The 16,348-nt window shown below is 44.2% G+C and overlaps 1 protein-coding gene across 1 annotated transcript; it reads left to right on the top strand.

Annotated features, from left to right (window-relative positions):
• Positions 1-1,181: 1,181 nt before the first annotated feature.
• On the top strand, positions 1,182-15,115 carry LOC125889555 (calpain small subunit 1-like). The gene is made up of 11 exons (XM_049577647.1): positions 1,182-1,329; positions 3,043-3,104; positions 3,279-3,315; positions 4,479-4,568; positions 9,305-9,362; positions 11,155-11,219; positions 12,792-12,860; positions 13,027-13,105; positions 13,194-13,310; positions 14,281-14,339; positions 14,840-15,115. Exons 2-11 carry the CDS (start codon positions 3,055-3,057, stop codon positions 14,864-14,866), a joined length of 651 nt encoding a protein of 216 aa, XP_049433604.1. The 5' UTR covers positions 1,182-1,329; positions 3,043-3,054; the 3' UTR covers positions 14,867-15,115.
• Positions 15,116-16,348: the final 1,233 nt, after the last annotated feature.

Genomic DNA, 16,348 nt, shown 5'->3' on the forward strand with positions numbered 1-16,348 from the left:
TGTATCCTTTGAAGACTGGAAAGGAAAAGAAAAGGATATGACACAATCTGTAAAGCCATTCCTGTTCTTACTTTGTTTGACGCAGTCTTCTGTGATTTCACCTTTGTTGTCTTCTCTTAAAGTTGGTGGGGTTCATTTATTGGACAGAAAATGTGACAACAAATCAGTTAGTTTGGTCTTTAAACAAATAAATTGGGGAGACTTTAATTCATGCTCTGTACGGGACAATATGGGGAACTCTTTAAGGAAAACATCTTTTTCTTTTTATCTTTCACCTCCTGTTGCTCCTAAAGTAAAGGATCATTATCACAGCAATACACCCTGCTAATGATTTCAGTTTGATGTGGGTCCTTGTGTCTTTGTTCAGCTGAAGTTGAATCTGTTGACCATTTATTTTGTTCTGAAACTCACAACTGGTTGTCCCTGAAAATCAACAGCATACCTTCACTTGCTTTAAATGACATAATTTAATATATGGACAACTTGGACACTAATGTTTCTGATATTATTAATCTTGTGATTATTTGTGGTAAATGCGATATACACTGTTGTAAATGGAATGAAAGCAGTCCCTCCTTCACTGCGTTCATCTGTTCCTTTACCAGCTCTTTTATCACTGAAAAAGGTTGAAAAAGTTAACAGAAAAGCTAAAAAAAAGATCATAGCTATCTGTCAGTCCTTGCTCTGTTGTGCCTTTGTTCCTTTTTATTTTGTTTTGTTCTATCTAGTAAACTTATATTGTTGTTTCCCCTGTGCCTAAACATATTGTTTAATATCTCTGAAGAATTCCATATACGTCTTCTCCATCTGACATGTTTGCAGTTGTATCCTTGTTTTACTCCCTGTCTTGTTTGTATATTCTTTGTTTATTTATTTATTGTGAAGTATTGTGACCACTGTCCCAACACATATCGTGTGCACTCAGAGCCCTCTGAAGCCTTTAGTCTTTTCTGAACGTTTATTTTTTACCAGAAAAGTCTTCCCCTTGGCTCCAACTCAAGTGGTATGAGTTACAATATCCGAGCTTTCCTGCCGGTCCCTGAACGCACCTTAAACTGTGTTTATTCTGTGTCTCAGGAACATGGTGAGTGTTAGGACCCTGAAGCCTGTGTGTGTGTGTGTGTGTGTGTGTGTGTGTGTGTGTGTGTGTGTGTGTGTGTGTGTGTGTGTGTGTGTGTGTTGGGCGGAGCTGATGATGCATTGAGAAAGAACGTGGATCTCTGTTCAACTGGATTTGCTGCTGCCTGAATATCTGCGTGTGTGTGTGCCTCTCCCTCCTCAGTGTGTGTTCAGCTCTCTGTCCGCTTCTCCTCTTCCTCACAACTCACAGTAAGTAACAACAAACCTGATGTGTCTCATGTTTCTAACTGAGTTTTAGTATAAAGGTCTGAAGTGTGTGTGTGTGTGTGCAGGTTTAACAAAGTGTGCGTTGTGTTTTTGTTGCGTGTGTGTGTGTGTGTGTGTGTGTGTGTGTGTGTGTGTGCTGAAACCTGACACTGTGTACATCATGTTAAGGTAAAGAGTTTGCATGTGTGTCCAGAGGTGGAAAGTCCATGAAGAAGGAGACAGTGAGACACTCAGGGACACTCAGGGACAGTGGGACACTCAGGGACACTCAGGGACAGTGAGACACTCAGGGACAGTGGGACACTCAGGGACACTCAGGGACAGTGGGACACTCAGGGACAGTGGGACACTCAGGGACACTCAGGGACAGTGGGACACTCAGGGACAGTGGGACACTCAGGGACAGTGGGACAGGGACCCAGTGCTGAGCTCCTGGTTGAGTTAGATAAGGAGTGGCTGCTTCAGCAGACAGGCTGAGGGACGGAGGAAGTGTCAACAGCTGTTAGTGGAGTTAAAGCACCTCGCTGTGATGATGAGAGGGCCTGCACTGAAGTAGCTGCAAAGGAAAATTAATGAAAACTTAATGAAAAAGTTCTTGATAACATTTAATAACTTCGTACTTTGAGGCTTTTTGACAGTTGGACCGACATGACGAGACGTCTGGTACCATGACTTTGTGCTACAGGATATTGTGAGGGGCGGTTCTCACGTAAAGTTATGACCTTAATGTAAAGTAATGTGGGTTAGGGTTAGGAGAAGCATCATAGTTAGGTGTGTCACGTTATCTACTGAATGTAAGGTTACGAAGGCTACTTAACATAAAGTTACAAAACTGTAGGAAAATAAACATGGTTGGATGTTATCATGTCACGGACTTAACGTAACGTTACAAAGGTTAGGTTTAGGAAAAGAAACATGCTTTGGCGTTGTTCCACATGTTACATACTTAACGTAACGTTGCGTAGTTTTGATTTAGCAAAGTAAAGTTACGCAGGTTCGGCTCAGGAAATTTAAGTTACATAAGTTTAGGAAAAGAAACACGGTTGGGCATTTTTCTGTTACATACTTAGCTAACGTTATGTAGTTTTGACTCAGGAAAGTAACGCTACATAGGTTAGCTTTAGGAAAGTAAAGCTACATAGTTTTGGTTTAAGAAAGTTACATAGGTTTCACAAGGGAAAATAAAGTTACATAAGTTTAGGAAAAGAAACATGGTTGGGCGTTGTCATGTCACAAACTTAACGTAACATTACAAAGGTTAGGTTTAGGCAAGTACAGTTACGTAACTGAAGGAAAAGAAACATTGTTCTGTTACATATTTAACGTAATGTTACGTAGCTTTGGTTTAGGAACGTAGTTCTACATAGGTGAGGCTTAAGAAAATAAAGTTGCGTGAGTCTAGGAAAAGAAACATGGTTGGGCATTGTTACGTCTCAAACTTAACATAATGTTAATGTATTTGTTTAGGAAAGTAACGTTATGCTAGTTTTAGCAAAGTGAACACATGTGGGTCGGGTTTAGGGAAGTAAAAGTACATGGGCTTATGAAAAGTAATACAATTGGGCGTCACCATGTTCCGTACTTTACGTAAAGCAGTGACCTCAGTGTAAAGTTACGTAGGTTAGGTTTCTTGGGTCAGATTTTTTTTCTGGTGTTTAAATATTGCTAATTCCTTACTGTCTTTTTCTCTATCAGGCAGACGGCAAGATGTCGTTTTTATCAGGCTTAGTCGGCGGCATCATCAAAGCTGTCATAGAGTAAGCACTCACACCATCTTATTTCTGTCCTCTTTTAATGGAGTTAGCAGCGCTAACAGTTTCCCTCTGCTTCCAGTCTTTGTGCTAAGCTAAGCTAACCATTCACTGGATGCACATATTGATCTTTTCAAATCTGCTCTCTGACTCATGTTTTCTTTTTTGTTCCCCTGACAGTAACATCGATGCCGATACTTTTCAGAGTTCAGACCCTGTAAGTACCAACATCAGCAAACGTTGCACATTAAATCCAAAGAAGCCACGTACTTGTGTAGTATTATTATTATTATGTGTTGGGTCCTCCCAAACAAACGTTTAGCACATCACACATTTGATGGTGCGCCAGCCCAGGCACCAGAATAAATGTTGGCATTGGACAATTCTGCGAAACACTCGCACTTTTCATTGGTGTGATAGAAACACGTCTAAAGTTACGTAGTGTATGATGTGGCAGGTGGAGGGGATGGTCGGTGGCTTGTCACCTCGCTGCAGATGACCAATCAAGACCAACAAAACTGGTTGTATTTTAGCATGGCTGTGTTTCCAGCAGATATTTTAGCCACCAGACGTGAGTGTAGCATTTTTTAAGCCAAACATCGACAGCATTTCCAGCGACAACTGCACGACCAGAATCAGGTGTTTTTTAGTGAGGAATTGGCGGCTTGTCCAGCGAGGATTGTGCCACCAACAGCAGGTATTTTAGGCCATGACATGATCTTTTCCAACCATAACCAAGTGTTTTTAGCCAAACCCAACTGCACGCTTAGCACAGCGTTGTTGGAACATAAAGTCTCAACACATCTGTTGCATCATGACATGAATTTTAAGGTATTTGTGTTTTGCAGAAACGTACAATGCCAACGTTTGTCCTTGCAGTCAGGTTGCATATGTTTCAAGTTTGTGCTTAAAAATGTCTCGTTTATCTCTTCAGACCCAAATGTCTCACGGTGTCAGCTAAGAAAATACACAATAAGTGTAAACCAATGTAGTTTAGTTTTAGATTTCAACATTTCAAAAGGTTTTAAAGGTCTCTTTAGTTGCAGTTAATCAGAGGTGTAGATCACAAGACAAAACTGTGCATGCTTCTGTTTGTGTGAACTTTATTAAACCTCCTCTTTTCTTCTGGTGTAACGTAAGGATTTAATGAAAAATACGACAGACATTGATTAAACCTGTGTATCTAATTAATCATGTGTTCACCTGAGAGTTATTTGATCTGATGGTGTCCTCATTAAACCGTGGAACTCTGTATGAATGAGGTTTAACTCGACCTCATTACTGACACTCAGATTTCTCCCAGTGGAAGATTTCATAAGCAAACAAACACACTCACACACATTCCTCTGTCTAACAGTAGCTTGTTGTGTGTGTTCGCAGCCTCCTTGCAGACCTGTTCAATTCGCAGAGTCTCATGAGAGCGAAGAGGAGAAACAGTTTCGGAGAGTTTTCAAGCAGCTGGCTGGAGAAGTGAGTCCGTCATATGTGCATATTCACTCATCTTGTTTGTTCCCTCTGCTCTGTGTTTACACTCCAGTTCACTCCCAGTTTGACTGTTTCTTTATTGTGGTTTATCCCAGTTAATCTGAGGTTCCCACCTATTTCCTATTTATTCTCCCAGCACATAAATAAGCCTCCATACTGAGGTGCTCCGTGTTTCATTTTAGTTTCTTATTAAATGAAATATAACAGCTCAGGAACAAGTCTTGTTCTGCTGACGACTGTAAGTCACTGATGATGGACTGGACTGCTCACCTACCTGACCAAATCAAACCTCAGCATGTTGTTGGAGGTCACAGTCTGAGGGTCACATGACCGCGGGCCTCACAACACACCACAGAGACTTTTGGTCTCTTCTGTAATTACAGTGTAACGAGCTGTTTACATCAGTCTGGCTCCTTTTGTTCAGCCGCTCATGTTTTCTCTGATCTCATCAGGCAGCAAACCAGCCATACGTTACATTTGTACTTCATATCAACGTCTCACATCAGGTGATTACATGTACATGGGTTGACGTTGTCATCGGGAGGTGGAGGGGATGGTGGATGGTGCGTCACCTAGGTAACATGGCTGCTAGGCTGCAGACACTGTTTGAGACCAACATACGACAAATCTGGGTGTTTTTAAGCGAGACATGAAACAGCATTTCCAGCAGCGAGTGTGCAACTGAAATCAGGCAATTCTTAGTGAGCCATCGGCAGCATTTCTGGCAGCAGTTTTGGCACCGAAATTAGTTTGTTTTTTTTAAGCGAAACATCACAGTACAACCAAAATCAGGTGATTCTTAGTTCAGCATTGGCGGCACTTCCAGCAGTGGCACCAAAATCAGGTGTTTTAAGGCACAACGTGATCTTTTCCTGACCACAACCAAGTGGATTTTGTACCTAAACAGAGCCACTAATTAACCAAAGCATTGTGCAGATGTTACACATCTGTTCTTTGCAGAAACATTCATGCACTGGACTCCATGAAGAACCGAGACAGCTGAGAAATACGGAGGTTACATTCAAGTGTTTTACGACAGGTAGCTTGCAGGTGTGACTGAACTCAAATCAACTGACTAAATTTGTTTCTTTTACTTTTGAGTCACGGCTGAAAAGAGAGTTTACGAACGAGTATTTTCCGATCTGAGGAGAACGTTTGTAAAGAGTCTCTCCAGTTTCTGTCTGATGAAAGTGTGTCTTCTGTTCTTGGATGTTTGCATATGTTACATTTTAATGAGGTGATCTCAGTCAGTCGTGACTCTCCGCACCTCAGTCTGTTTGATCTGAGGGAAGGTTCCTTTCTCGCCGCACCCTATTTCAGGTGTGTCCTGTTTCCCTCAGTGGAGAACGGTGCTCAACTGAAATGTTGACCTGATGCGGCTCAGCAAGTTCTTAAAAGTCTGTTCTGCTTTTCACCTGATTCCTCATCACTTCCACACACCTGTCTGTCTGCCATCGGCCGCATTCCAAACTCCACCCTCTACTGTCCCGTCCTCTCTGTCTCTTTGTCTGGTTCACCATCACACCCGGCAGGTTCTGTAGCTTCTACAGGTTCTTAAGTATTCACAGGAAGAATCTGAAACAAACACAAAACTGCAGAATTTTAACATCATTTGGTGTCGCCCTCCAAACTGAACTTCAGCCACGATTACTTTCAACTTTACTATAATTAGATGTCACCTGTTAATGTTCCTCCCTGCTAGCAAAACATGAACTGCTGCATCTGGGCCAACAATCTAGCTCATAATCAGATTTGATTTTAGAGCGTCAGAACAGACGTTTTCCTCCTCGTCATATCAGCGTTTCCTGTTTCAGTACAGCTGATGCTGAGGTCAGGCGTCGTCTCTCTCTGTTTCTGCTGTCAGACACAATCAAGTCAAATAGGTCGCTCCTGTGTGATTCCCTCCGTCAGCGTAAAGTAACAAAGATGAGCAGAGAAACCTGCAGACAGGAAGTGGAATTTATTTTCACCTTTTTAAAACTGTAAATGTCGATACTCAGATTTGAGGCCTTGAAGGCTTCAATGCTGATTCCTTTTGACTTTGCGTTACAGTATGATCCTGATGCTGCTAACTTTGTCCTGGAATTATAACTCACTACATGTTAGAATGAAAACTTTTTCGTCTTCGGTTCACAGTGAAACTCTGGGACGTTTTATCTGTCACGTTCAAATGTTTCACAGAGCGTCATTTGCCTGCAGAGATAAACAGTGTCAGTGTTTTATTGTGTCGTCTGATAAACGTTGGAGCAGCAGAGGCAGCTTCAGGGCGGCTCGGAGACAGAGAGCTCTTTCTCTGCATTCCTGCCATTGTCTGGCAGGGCGGCACTCGAGCCTGCGGGGCGTTGGACTGTGTGTGTGTGTGTGTGTGTCTGAGGTTTTCTCTGACTCATCAGAGGGGTGTGTGCACCAGTTTTACCAGAACTCAGTTGGCTTGTCGGTCGGTGGATTCTCTAAGCTAACAGCAGTAATAAGCGTGATGATGAGGAGGATGAAGATGGTGTAGTAAAGTGTCCCCACCCACCTGGCTGAGCTCTGAGTGGGTGGGGATCAGGCAGCCTGCCAAGTCTTTTCTGGAAACTTCCTGTTCCGTTTAAAGGAACAAACTCCAGTTCTGAAAGTTAGAAAAGATAAACACTGGACTGGGAGGAGAGAGTTTTATTTCACGTGCTGAAACACTTTTGTTTTTGCTCCCAGAATTCACGATTAAAGATCGAACATGTTTTCTTACTTCTCTCAGATTTTGGTCTCATCATTCCTCTCAGTTCACTGATGAAGAGTTTCCTCCCTCGTCTGTCTCGTGCCGTCTTCTCCAGCTGTTCCCATGTCAGTCCCTTCTTTCTGAATTCTTGTTGCCGCTCCACGTGTATTTGGCTCTTCCTCTCCCTCGCCTGCTTTGTGGGCTCTGTGTCAGCACCTGCTCGGTTATTGCTGTTGTTTCTTCTCAGAGCCGATACAGCTCCACTTCCTCCTGTTCAGCTGTGTTTCTCTTGTCTTGTTTGCTGCTTGGTCGTAGTCTTCCTTTCTTGTTCAGGATGTTAAATGCTGTTTATGCTTATCTGATTCTTGTCTTTACGACCTCTCCTGTCCCACCATCCACAGCGATTACACTCCCCAGGTATCTGAACTGGTCGCCCTCTCCCAGAGACTGACAGCTCCCCGACAGTTATAGGATTCATGCTTTTGTTATTGGTCCGCATGATTTTGGTTTTTGTTCCATTTATTTTGAGCCCAAGCTTGGCTGCAGTTGTTTCTGCTGGTGGATATGTGAGAGGATTTCATGCATGCATCAGTGAGCATTTCTCCTTCACCAAAACATCTGACAGGGATGGTCACTGAAAAAGGCCTCTCTAAAAATGCCGGCAGCCGGACGTCCCATCCTTGTGAACGCGATATCTCAAGAACGCCTCGAGAGAATTTCTTTAAATTTAGCACAAACGTTCACATGAACTGAAGAGTAAACTGAGTAGAATGTAGTGGTCAAAGGTCAAAGGTCAAGGTCAGTGTGACCTCACAAAATATATTTTGGGCATAGCTCAAATTCACACGTTAATAATGATGAAACACTTGGACATTTGGTCAGATACTGAATTGGTGACTCTAATCTTGACACTGTGCTGATTGTATAGATCTTCTGTGTGTGAAGCATCCATGTTTTCACTGACATGGATGGAGACTGTCAGAGACACTGGACTGGTGGGCGGAGTCACACAACCACAGGGTGGACTGGTGGGCGGAGTCATACACCACAGGGTGGACTGGTGGGCGGAGTCATACAACCACAGGGTGGTTGTATGACCACCAGTCCACCAGTCCACCACAGGGTGGACTGGTGGGCGGAGTCATACAACCACAGGGTGGACTGGTGGGCGGAGTCATACAACCACAGGGTGGACTGGTGGGCGGAGTCATACAACCACAGGGTGGGCTGGTGGGCGGAGTCATACAACCACAGGGTGGACTGATGGGCGGAGTCATACACCACAGGGTGGACTGGTGGGCGGAGTCATACAACCACAGGGTGGACTGGTGGGCGGAGTCATTCAACCACAGGGTGGGCTGGTGGGCGGAGTCATTCAATCACAGGGTGGGCTGGTGGGCGGAGTCATACAACCACAGGGTGGACTGGTGGGCGGAGTCATACAACCACAGGGTGGTAGTTCTAGTGTTACCCATGTGTAGGCGCTGTTACATAAAGAAACCACTTTAAATACCTGATCATGTCCTGTTTTGGTGTATATCTGATCAGCTGTGTTTCATAGAGGTCACATCAGTAATAAATAATTTCATGGACGTGACAAAACTGTTTTGTTCTTTATCAGAATCATAAACAAAAGGTTTGAACTTCCACCTGAACGTGTGACACTCTCGGCCCTCTGATTCCAGTTGCGTTCATCTTCACTCACACGAGGTCAAAGTTTCATCTCAGAAATATTTGTGTTACAGTTTGAAATAAGTGAAGAAAGCCTGAGAGTCCAGAGATAGCTCAGTGTTGCCTCACAATGTTTTGGCAACAGAGAGACAATCTGAGAGTTGCTATGGGGGGGGGCTGTGAGTCAGAAGAAGGAAAACTATCAGAGGAAATAAAAGGAAACAGCTTTAGTGTGGTTTGAGTCACACTCACATCAGCTGTGACTCACTGTGTTTGTGGGGCTTCCTCTGTGGAGGAAAACAGAACATGAACAGCCTTTCTTGTGTGTGTGTGTGTGTGTGTGTGTTAACAGGACATGGAGGTCAGCCCCAAGGAGCTGATGGACATCCTCAACAGAATCATCTCCAAACGTGAGTCTGCTTCTTTTTTATGCCTCTGTGACAGTTTTCCGTCCGTCCATCCTTGTGAACACGATCTCTCAAGAATGCCTTGAAGGAATTACTTTAAATTTGGCACAAACGTCCACTTGGACTGAAGAATAAACTGATTAGAATTCGGTGGTTGAAGGTCAAAGGTCAGTGTGACTGCACATAATATGTCATTAGAACTCGCTAATCAAGACAAAATTTTCAGGGAGAAATTGATGAAGTGATATTTTCTATCCAGAAGGTCAAAGGTCAGCTTCACTGTGACATCATCATGTTTTCACAGACATGGATGGAAACTGTCTGGTGCACGGAGGCATGCAGCCGCAGGGACTTCACCCGTATTTTATTTGGCATTACGACTCTGTGGTCGTCGCAGCGTGTCATCATCACTGCGCCTCAAGTTCTCAGAACAGACTTTGTGTCCTTACATGCTGATTGGTTCCCTGATCGGGGGGATGAGCGGAGTGACAATAAAAATGAAACCGAGGTAGAAGACAGCAGGCACAGATAAGAAAAGTTTGGGATGTATGTTACAAAAACAACAAGGAAATAACTGTGCACATAAACGTCTCATTCATGGAACGTGAGCAGAATGAATTTGTGTGTATTTCTTCACCTGCCTCTGACTGCTCCTAGTGCCTGTGTTGATAAGATATTGGACATAAATATCGATTGTTATTATTAGAAATGATAGTTTTATTCCACACTGGGCTCTGTGATGAAGATTATAAATAAAACACATTTAGATAAATGAGTTGGCATTTAGCAGATTAAAGCTTCAGATTAGGTTTCTTAAAAATATGAATGAGTTATTTAAATCGACTTCAGATATGTGTTTTCTACATGTCTGACATCCTGTTGATCCAATCAGGAGAGAGACCTCCACAGGTGTATCTGCAGTTTGGGTGGTGAGACTGTGACTGAGCTGTCAGTGATGATGTCACAACGTACAGATATTAACACTTAATGTAACACGTACATCACCGAACCTTCTGAGTTCGATACTGACGGCTCCAGTGGAGGCATGTCGCTGGCTCCCCTGACAGAAGGGTGTGTGTGTACGTGCGTGTTTTTTTTTTTTGTTTTTTTTTAAAGATTTTTTTTTTGGCCATTTTGCCTTTACTGGACAGGATAGGCAAGCGTGAAGGGGAAGAGAGAGAGGGGGGACGACATGCAGCAAAGGGCCACAGGCTGGACTCGAACCCGGGCCGCCGCGGCAACAGCCTTGCACATGGGGCGCCCGCTCCGCCACCAAGCCACCAGCGCCCCCGTGCGTGTTTTTTTGCATCAAATTTCAAATCAAACCTTTTTCATTTAACCTCCTGGATGGTTCTTACAGCAGAGGACACGGAGTTAGCGGCCTTTGGTGCACCTGTCCCTGTCACACACTGCTAACAGCAGAAAATGAAACAGTGTCTCTCAACTCCACTTCACCTGAAACAACTTCAGTCTCAGGGTCGGAAAAGTTTTTCCTTCTCTCCTTGTTCGCAGGTCGACAGGACGCACCTGTCCATAGTAATTATCACCTCCATATATGGTTGTCACTAGATATTCATGAGCATCCATGAGCTAATTGCTGACTAGCGAGAGCTCTACTCACAGATTTACTGACGTTTCATGATTGAAACCAAAAGTATTTAAAATGTTTACAAAAATACTTTTTGTAGAAATAAAGAATAAATTACCAATTCAATGACTAAAATTAACAACCAAGCACACCTGTGCAGTATCTGTTCCTGATGTGTTTTATTTAACGGCTGAATGCTTGTTTCAGATGGAGGCCTGAAGACTGACGGCTTCAGCATCGAGTCCTGCAGGAGCATGGTCGCTGTCATGGATGTATCCTTTCACCAAGTCTGGTCCTGACGCCACACAGCACCAGTGATACTGAGTGCACTGCACGTCAGGAGCAGCAGTAGAGCTAGGACTTGTTGTACAGCCCAGCCGTTAAAGGAAAATGTTTGCACTGTACGTTTATGCAAACCATGAAAAACATGACACTTCTTTGTTTCATACATCTCATCTTCTAAAGTGACATAGAGTATGGGTTGACTCTGTCGTCAGGAGGTGGAGGGTGTGACACCACAGAGAGACGCCTGCAGAGCTGCAGACAAACAACAACAGAACCAGAAGTGATTCAGCAACCTGTCACTGTGTTTCCAGCATTTTTTTAGGCACCAAACTGATTGTGATTTAAAGGGTCGCCCTGACACTCCAAGCTGACGGTCGGCCGTCGACCAAAGTCAGGCCGTCGGTGAGCGTCTGTCGCCCTAGTTTTTGCGGTGTGTCCCACACCATCAGCACTTTGGCATCGGCGGCTTTTCGGCCGATTGAGCATGTTGAATCGGCGGCGGAGCTTGTCGGTGAGAGAGCTCACTCTGATTGGCTGTTCAGGTTTTATTTCCTTGCCCCTGTAGCGAGTGAATCTGCCTGTAGTCAAACCGGGGCTAACCGGTGCTTCCTCCTCAGGCTCCACTTCACTCAGCTGCCCCACAGACCCGCTGCTTCTTCACACTTTAACCTGAATAACAAACCGGAGCTAGCTGGGAGCGGCTAGCGGAGCGTTAGCCGCAGCATGACCGGAGGGAAGCACAGCCAGTTAGCCTCCGCTAGTCTCTGAGCTAGCCCCGGCTCTCCGTTTGGATCCAACCGGAGCACCGAGCCCTGGTTTGTTATTCAGGTTAAAGTGGGAAGAAGCAGCGGGTTTATCGGGCAGCTGAGTGAAGTGGAGCCTGCGGAGGAAACACCGGGACCGTCTGGATGTAATAGTCCGTGGAGGTGCTGCGGTGCTCGGCTGCACAGATAGGAAACCCCTCGGCTGACAGGATGTACCACTCTCTCACTCCGCTCTCTCTCACGCAGGCGCAGAACGTACGTGCTACTTGGCCGTCGGATGTAGTCCGTGTAGTGTGTTCAAATGCAACTGACACAGGGCGACGTGAGGCGACGTAGACGACGCAACAGTTGGCTTTCGTCACCACTAGTTCTTTGATGTCGGTTTGTGTGTCAGGGCCTTAAAACATGATCTTTTTCTAAGCTGAAACAGGTGGTTTTTGTGCTGAATCACACGTTAACCACAGTGTTTTTAGAACGGAAAGTTTCAACATATCAGCTGCATAATAAGGTGCAACTGTAACGTACCTGTGGTTTGCAGAAAACGTACAATGCCGACATTTTCCTGGCTGTTGGGTCGAGTAGAGACAAGAGAGTAGCTGTAGTGCTAGTAGAGGGTCCAGCAGTAAATTTAGGAGTGGAGGCAGCAGTATTAAACACAGTGCTGGTGCTAATGGTAGAGGAAGCGGTACTAACAGCAGCAGGTGTGTCTTTAGGGGCCACACACGTGTCATTGTTTGTGTCGTTGTGTTCTCTGCTCTGGTTTGTGTGTTTGACCTTTGACCTGACTCCCTTCAGAGCGACAGCACAGGGAAACTGGGCTTCCACGAGTTCAAATTCATGTGGAACAACATCAAGAAGTGGCAGGTGAGCTCACGGCTTCCATGAGTGCAGATCAGTTTTACAAGCTCATAGTCAGGCTGCTGTTTGGCTCGTGTTGAGGGTTTGATTCCCTGCGACAGTCAGTAGATACACCGACACAAGCCAACAAACATTGATGTTGTTCTGTTTGTTTGTTGTGTGTCATCTCCAGGGCATCTATTTGCAGTATGACAGAGATGGCTCAGGTACAATCTGCTCCCAAGAACTGCCGGGTGCCTTCAAGGCTGCAGGTGAGAAACACTCTGCGTGTGTGTGTGTGTGTATGTGTGTGTGTGTGTGTAACATTTCAGACTAACTCTGTTTGCCGTGTGTTTGCAGGTTTCCCTCTGAATGACCAACTCTTAAAGCTGATTAGCCGTCGCTATAGCGATGAGCACGGAGACATGGACTTTGACAATTTCGTTGGCTGCCTGGTGCGACTGGACGCCATGTGCAGTGAGTCTCTCTCTCTCTCTGCTCCTCTTCACCTTCCTCACCTCATTCATGCATCATTTTAGACAAAAATCAGCCCGTCGTCTTTTTAACCTCTGAAACGGTAAAAACGTGGCTGCGAGCAGCAGCTGACGGGTCACGACACCTGAGAGTAAGATAACAGGTTTAATAACGATCAGACACGACGCTTCCGTGACTTCATTAAAAATATCCACAGAGTTTGTGACAAACTGTCACTGATCTAAGTTTTGTTGAGTGAGAATAATTATACTCGCATCACGTGGCGTTCAGACAACAGCGTACATGAGGAAAAAAGTAACGGCTACACACTCTCTCCAGGCCCGGGGGCGGAGCAGCAGAGTTTGTGCCGCCTGCTCGTCCTCTCTTGATCCGTGTCCTCCTCATGAACCTCTCTTGTGTTTTGGGGGAAAGACATAGATCTTCTGTGTGTGAACACTCACGTGGATGGAAACTGACTCTAGTTGTTTTTTGACCCTTCCCAGAACTACAGATATTTCACCATGACCCTCCCTCCTGCATGAATTAGATTTCTTTATTAGACTTTTAAAACATACCCTGTGATGTGTGACACTTAAACGTTAAAGACGAAATCCTGGAGTTGAAAAAAGCCTCTGTTTTTGGCTCTTGTCGTGCGGCTGGTTAGTTTGTGTATTTATTTTATTTTGAAATGAGACGAAGAATAAATAGATTACGTATCAAAATAAATTCTGATGAAATATCACTATGTAAAGCTCAGACTTTCTTTGTGTGTTTATGTTTTTTACTGAGGGAAGTGTTCGTCACACAAGATGTGTTCGAGGACCGTCGGAAATCTAAAAATCCATTGATAATTTCTCTTTTTAGTTCCTGGCTGTGACCAGTTAGAATCATGAAGAAGAAAACACATCAGTATTCACTTGTTTAAATATTTATATGACTCCTGTGTGTGTGTGTGTGTGTGTGTGTTCTGCAGGAGCCTTCAAGACCCTGGATAAGGACCACAGTGGCCACATCGACCTGGACATCAAGGAGGTAAAACACACTGCAGTTCACTTTCTTTGGATGAACTCTCAGACATTAAGAGACAACTTGATCGTTGTGCATTTGTCGCAGCACAAAGGGCGCTGAAAATATTAATTAAATTAAGTTAAACTAATGATCGTACTCTCCATAATAATGGTCGTATAGCTACTGATAAATGCTCTGTATTGTATCCTGCTGTAACTCAGTGTTTCCTTTGTGACTTCCTGACAGTTAGTGATAGATACATTTACTACAGACTGTACCACAGTTTGTAACTGTCTGAGTTCTGCCAGCTTATTTTAGGATGATATTAGCTGTAGGCAAGATGATTTTCCAAACCAGAGAAACTTTTTAGCCCGAGTGAGTCTGTCCCTTCAGCCACTCACCAGAAGAAAATCCTGACATCACATCTTTCTGTGAATCACGTGAACTTCATATCAACGAGTATACGAGTGAAGCTCTGACAGCGTCTCTCTCTCTCTCTCTCTCTCTCTCTCTCTCTCTCTCAGTGGCTTCAGCTGACCATGTACTCCTGAGGCGACGCAGAGAAGCTGCTGCACAACACAAACTTCTTCTCCATCTCATCCCTCACTCCCTCCACTCCTGTGTGACCCCATTGTTTCCATGGTAACGGGACCAAAATGTCAAGGGAAAAATCAAACCGGGACCAAAGTCAGCGCCGATGCTACAACGCTACAACGTCCACGTGTTAGAGAGCTCTGTTTTATGTTTTAGGGACAAATGTTTTATCAGAAACTGAATAAAGTGGCACAACTGACATTAAAGTGTTGTCGTGGTGAGTTTGTGGGTGTGTCGTCTGGGTTTTTAGTTTTTCGGCCATCGCTGCTCAAATAAAGCGCCTGTGACTTGTGTTTGCTTCAAGAGGAACCTCTGATGTTTTACTGTCAGTGTGTCAGAACAAAACAGTGTTCATGAAGTTGTCTTTGTCCTGATCACGTCTGCTTCAACAGCGTTAGAGATGATATCTGAATATGTCACCGACAGGTTTTATCTCTTGTCCTTTCATCATGAAACAACGTGCAGCTTAGTTTGTAGATTTACACAGTGAATGTCCACACAGAGATCAGGTGTTCGTGGTGATACTGGTGTAGTGTGAGGTGAAACTTCCCAGCCTTCCTTTGGGGCCAGAGCAGAGAACACACACTTCATTTTATTTAACCTTTATTATTCAAGGAGAGCCACAGTGAGAGTAAATGTCTCATGTTTAAGATGGCCGACAGGAGCAACAAGACACCAACAACATGAAACAGAAAACTCAAATTCTGCTGCAAAATCTGAGCTGAACATTAGAGAAGAAGAAGAAGAAGAAGATATACTTTATTATTCTCCAAGGTGAAATTCATTTTTTTTACTCATACACACACAGGCCTGAAATACACACACATACACAAACAGGACCTATATATGCATTACATGATGAGATGTCAGAGTGGGGGGGCTGCCCATGGACAGTCCACACGTTCGTTAAAGAATGAGCCCTCGAAATTCTGCACAGTGAATTCAAAATGGCCGACTTCCTGTTGGGTTTAGAGCATGGGTCCAAGAGGCTTTTTTGTACGTCTTGGAGTGTTACAGGTGCCTAACAAGTTTCATACATGTGGGTTGAACCATCACCAGGGGCTGTTTTGTAGACATTTTGTAGGGAGCCCTACCGAGCCATTTTTGGCCCCTGAGAAGGAGACCCTTGAAATATACAATCTTAATATGTTGCCAACAAAACACACACACACACACACACACACACACACACACATAATAACATGATAAAATAATATTAGTATTAACAACTAGTCCATAGCCATTGGTAGCTTTATCACCTTCTACCTATGCCAGTCCTCAATGCCTATGTGCAGTTTCACATAGATTGACCACGTCAGTGAGTAGAAAAACGTGGGACAGACAGAATGACTGACTGACAGAATGACACACTGACAGTTTCCGTGATTATGTACAGCATACCATACCATGACTTAGTCATACCAAACATTAGAAACAAC

Source organism: Epinephelus fuscoguttatus, linkage group LG5, assembly GCF_011397635.1.
Source record: "Epinephelus fuscoguttatus linkage group LG5, E.fuscoguttatus.final_Chr_v1".
Taxonomy (NCBI): Eukaryota; Metazoa; Chordata; class Actinopteri; order Perciformes; family Serranidae; genus Epinephelus; species Epinephelus fuscoguttatus.

Bases quoted from the DNA above. Each gene is read 5' to 3' on its own strand.
- LOC125889555 (XM_049577647.1), top strand. From the start codon at position 3,055: ATGTCGTTTTTATCAGGCTTAGTCGGCGGCATCATCAAAGCTGTCATA. The intron at 3,105-3,278 runs GTAAGCACTCAC...TTCCCCTGACAG, and splicing joins ATCATCAAAGCTGTCATAGA to TAACATCGATGCCGATACTT. The intron at 13,106-13,193 runs GTGAGAAACACT...GTGTGTTTGCAG, and splicing joins GGGTGCCTTCAAGGCTGCAG to GTTTCCCTCTGAATGACCAA.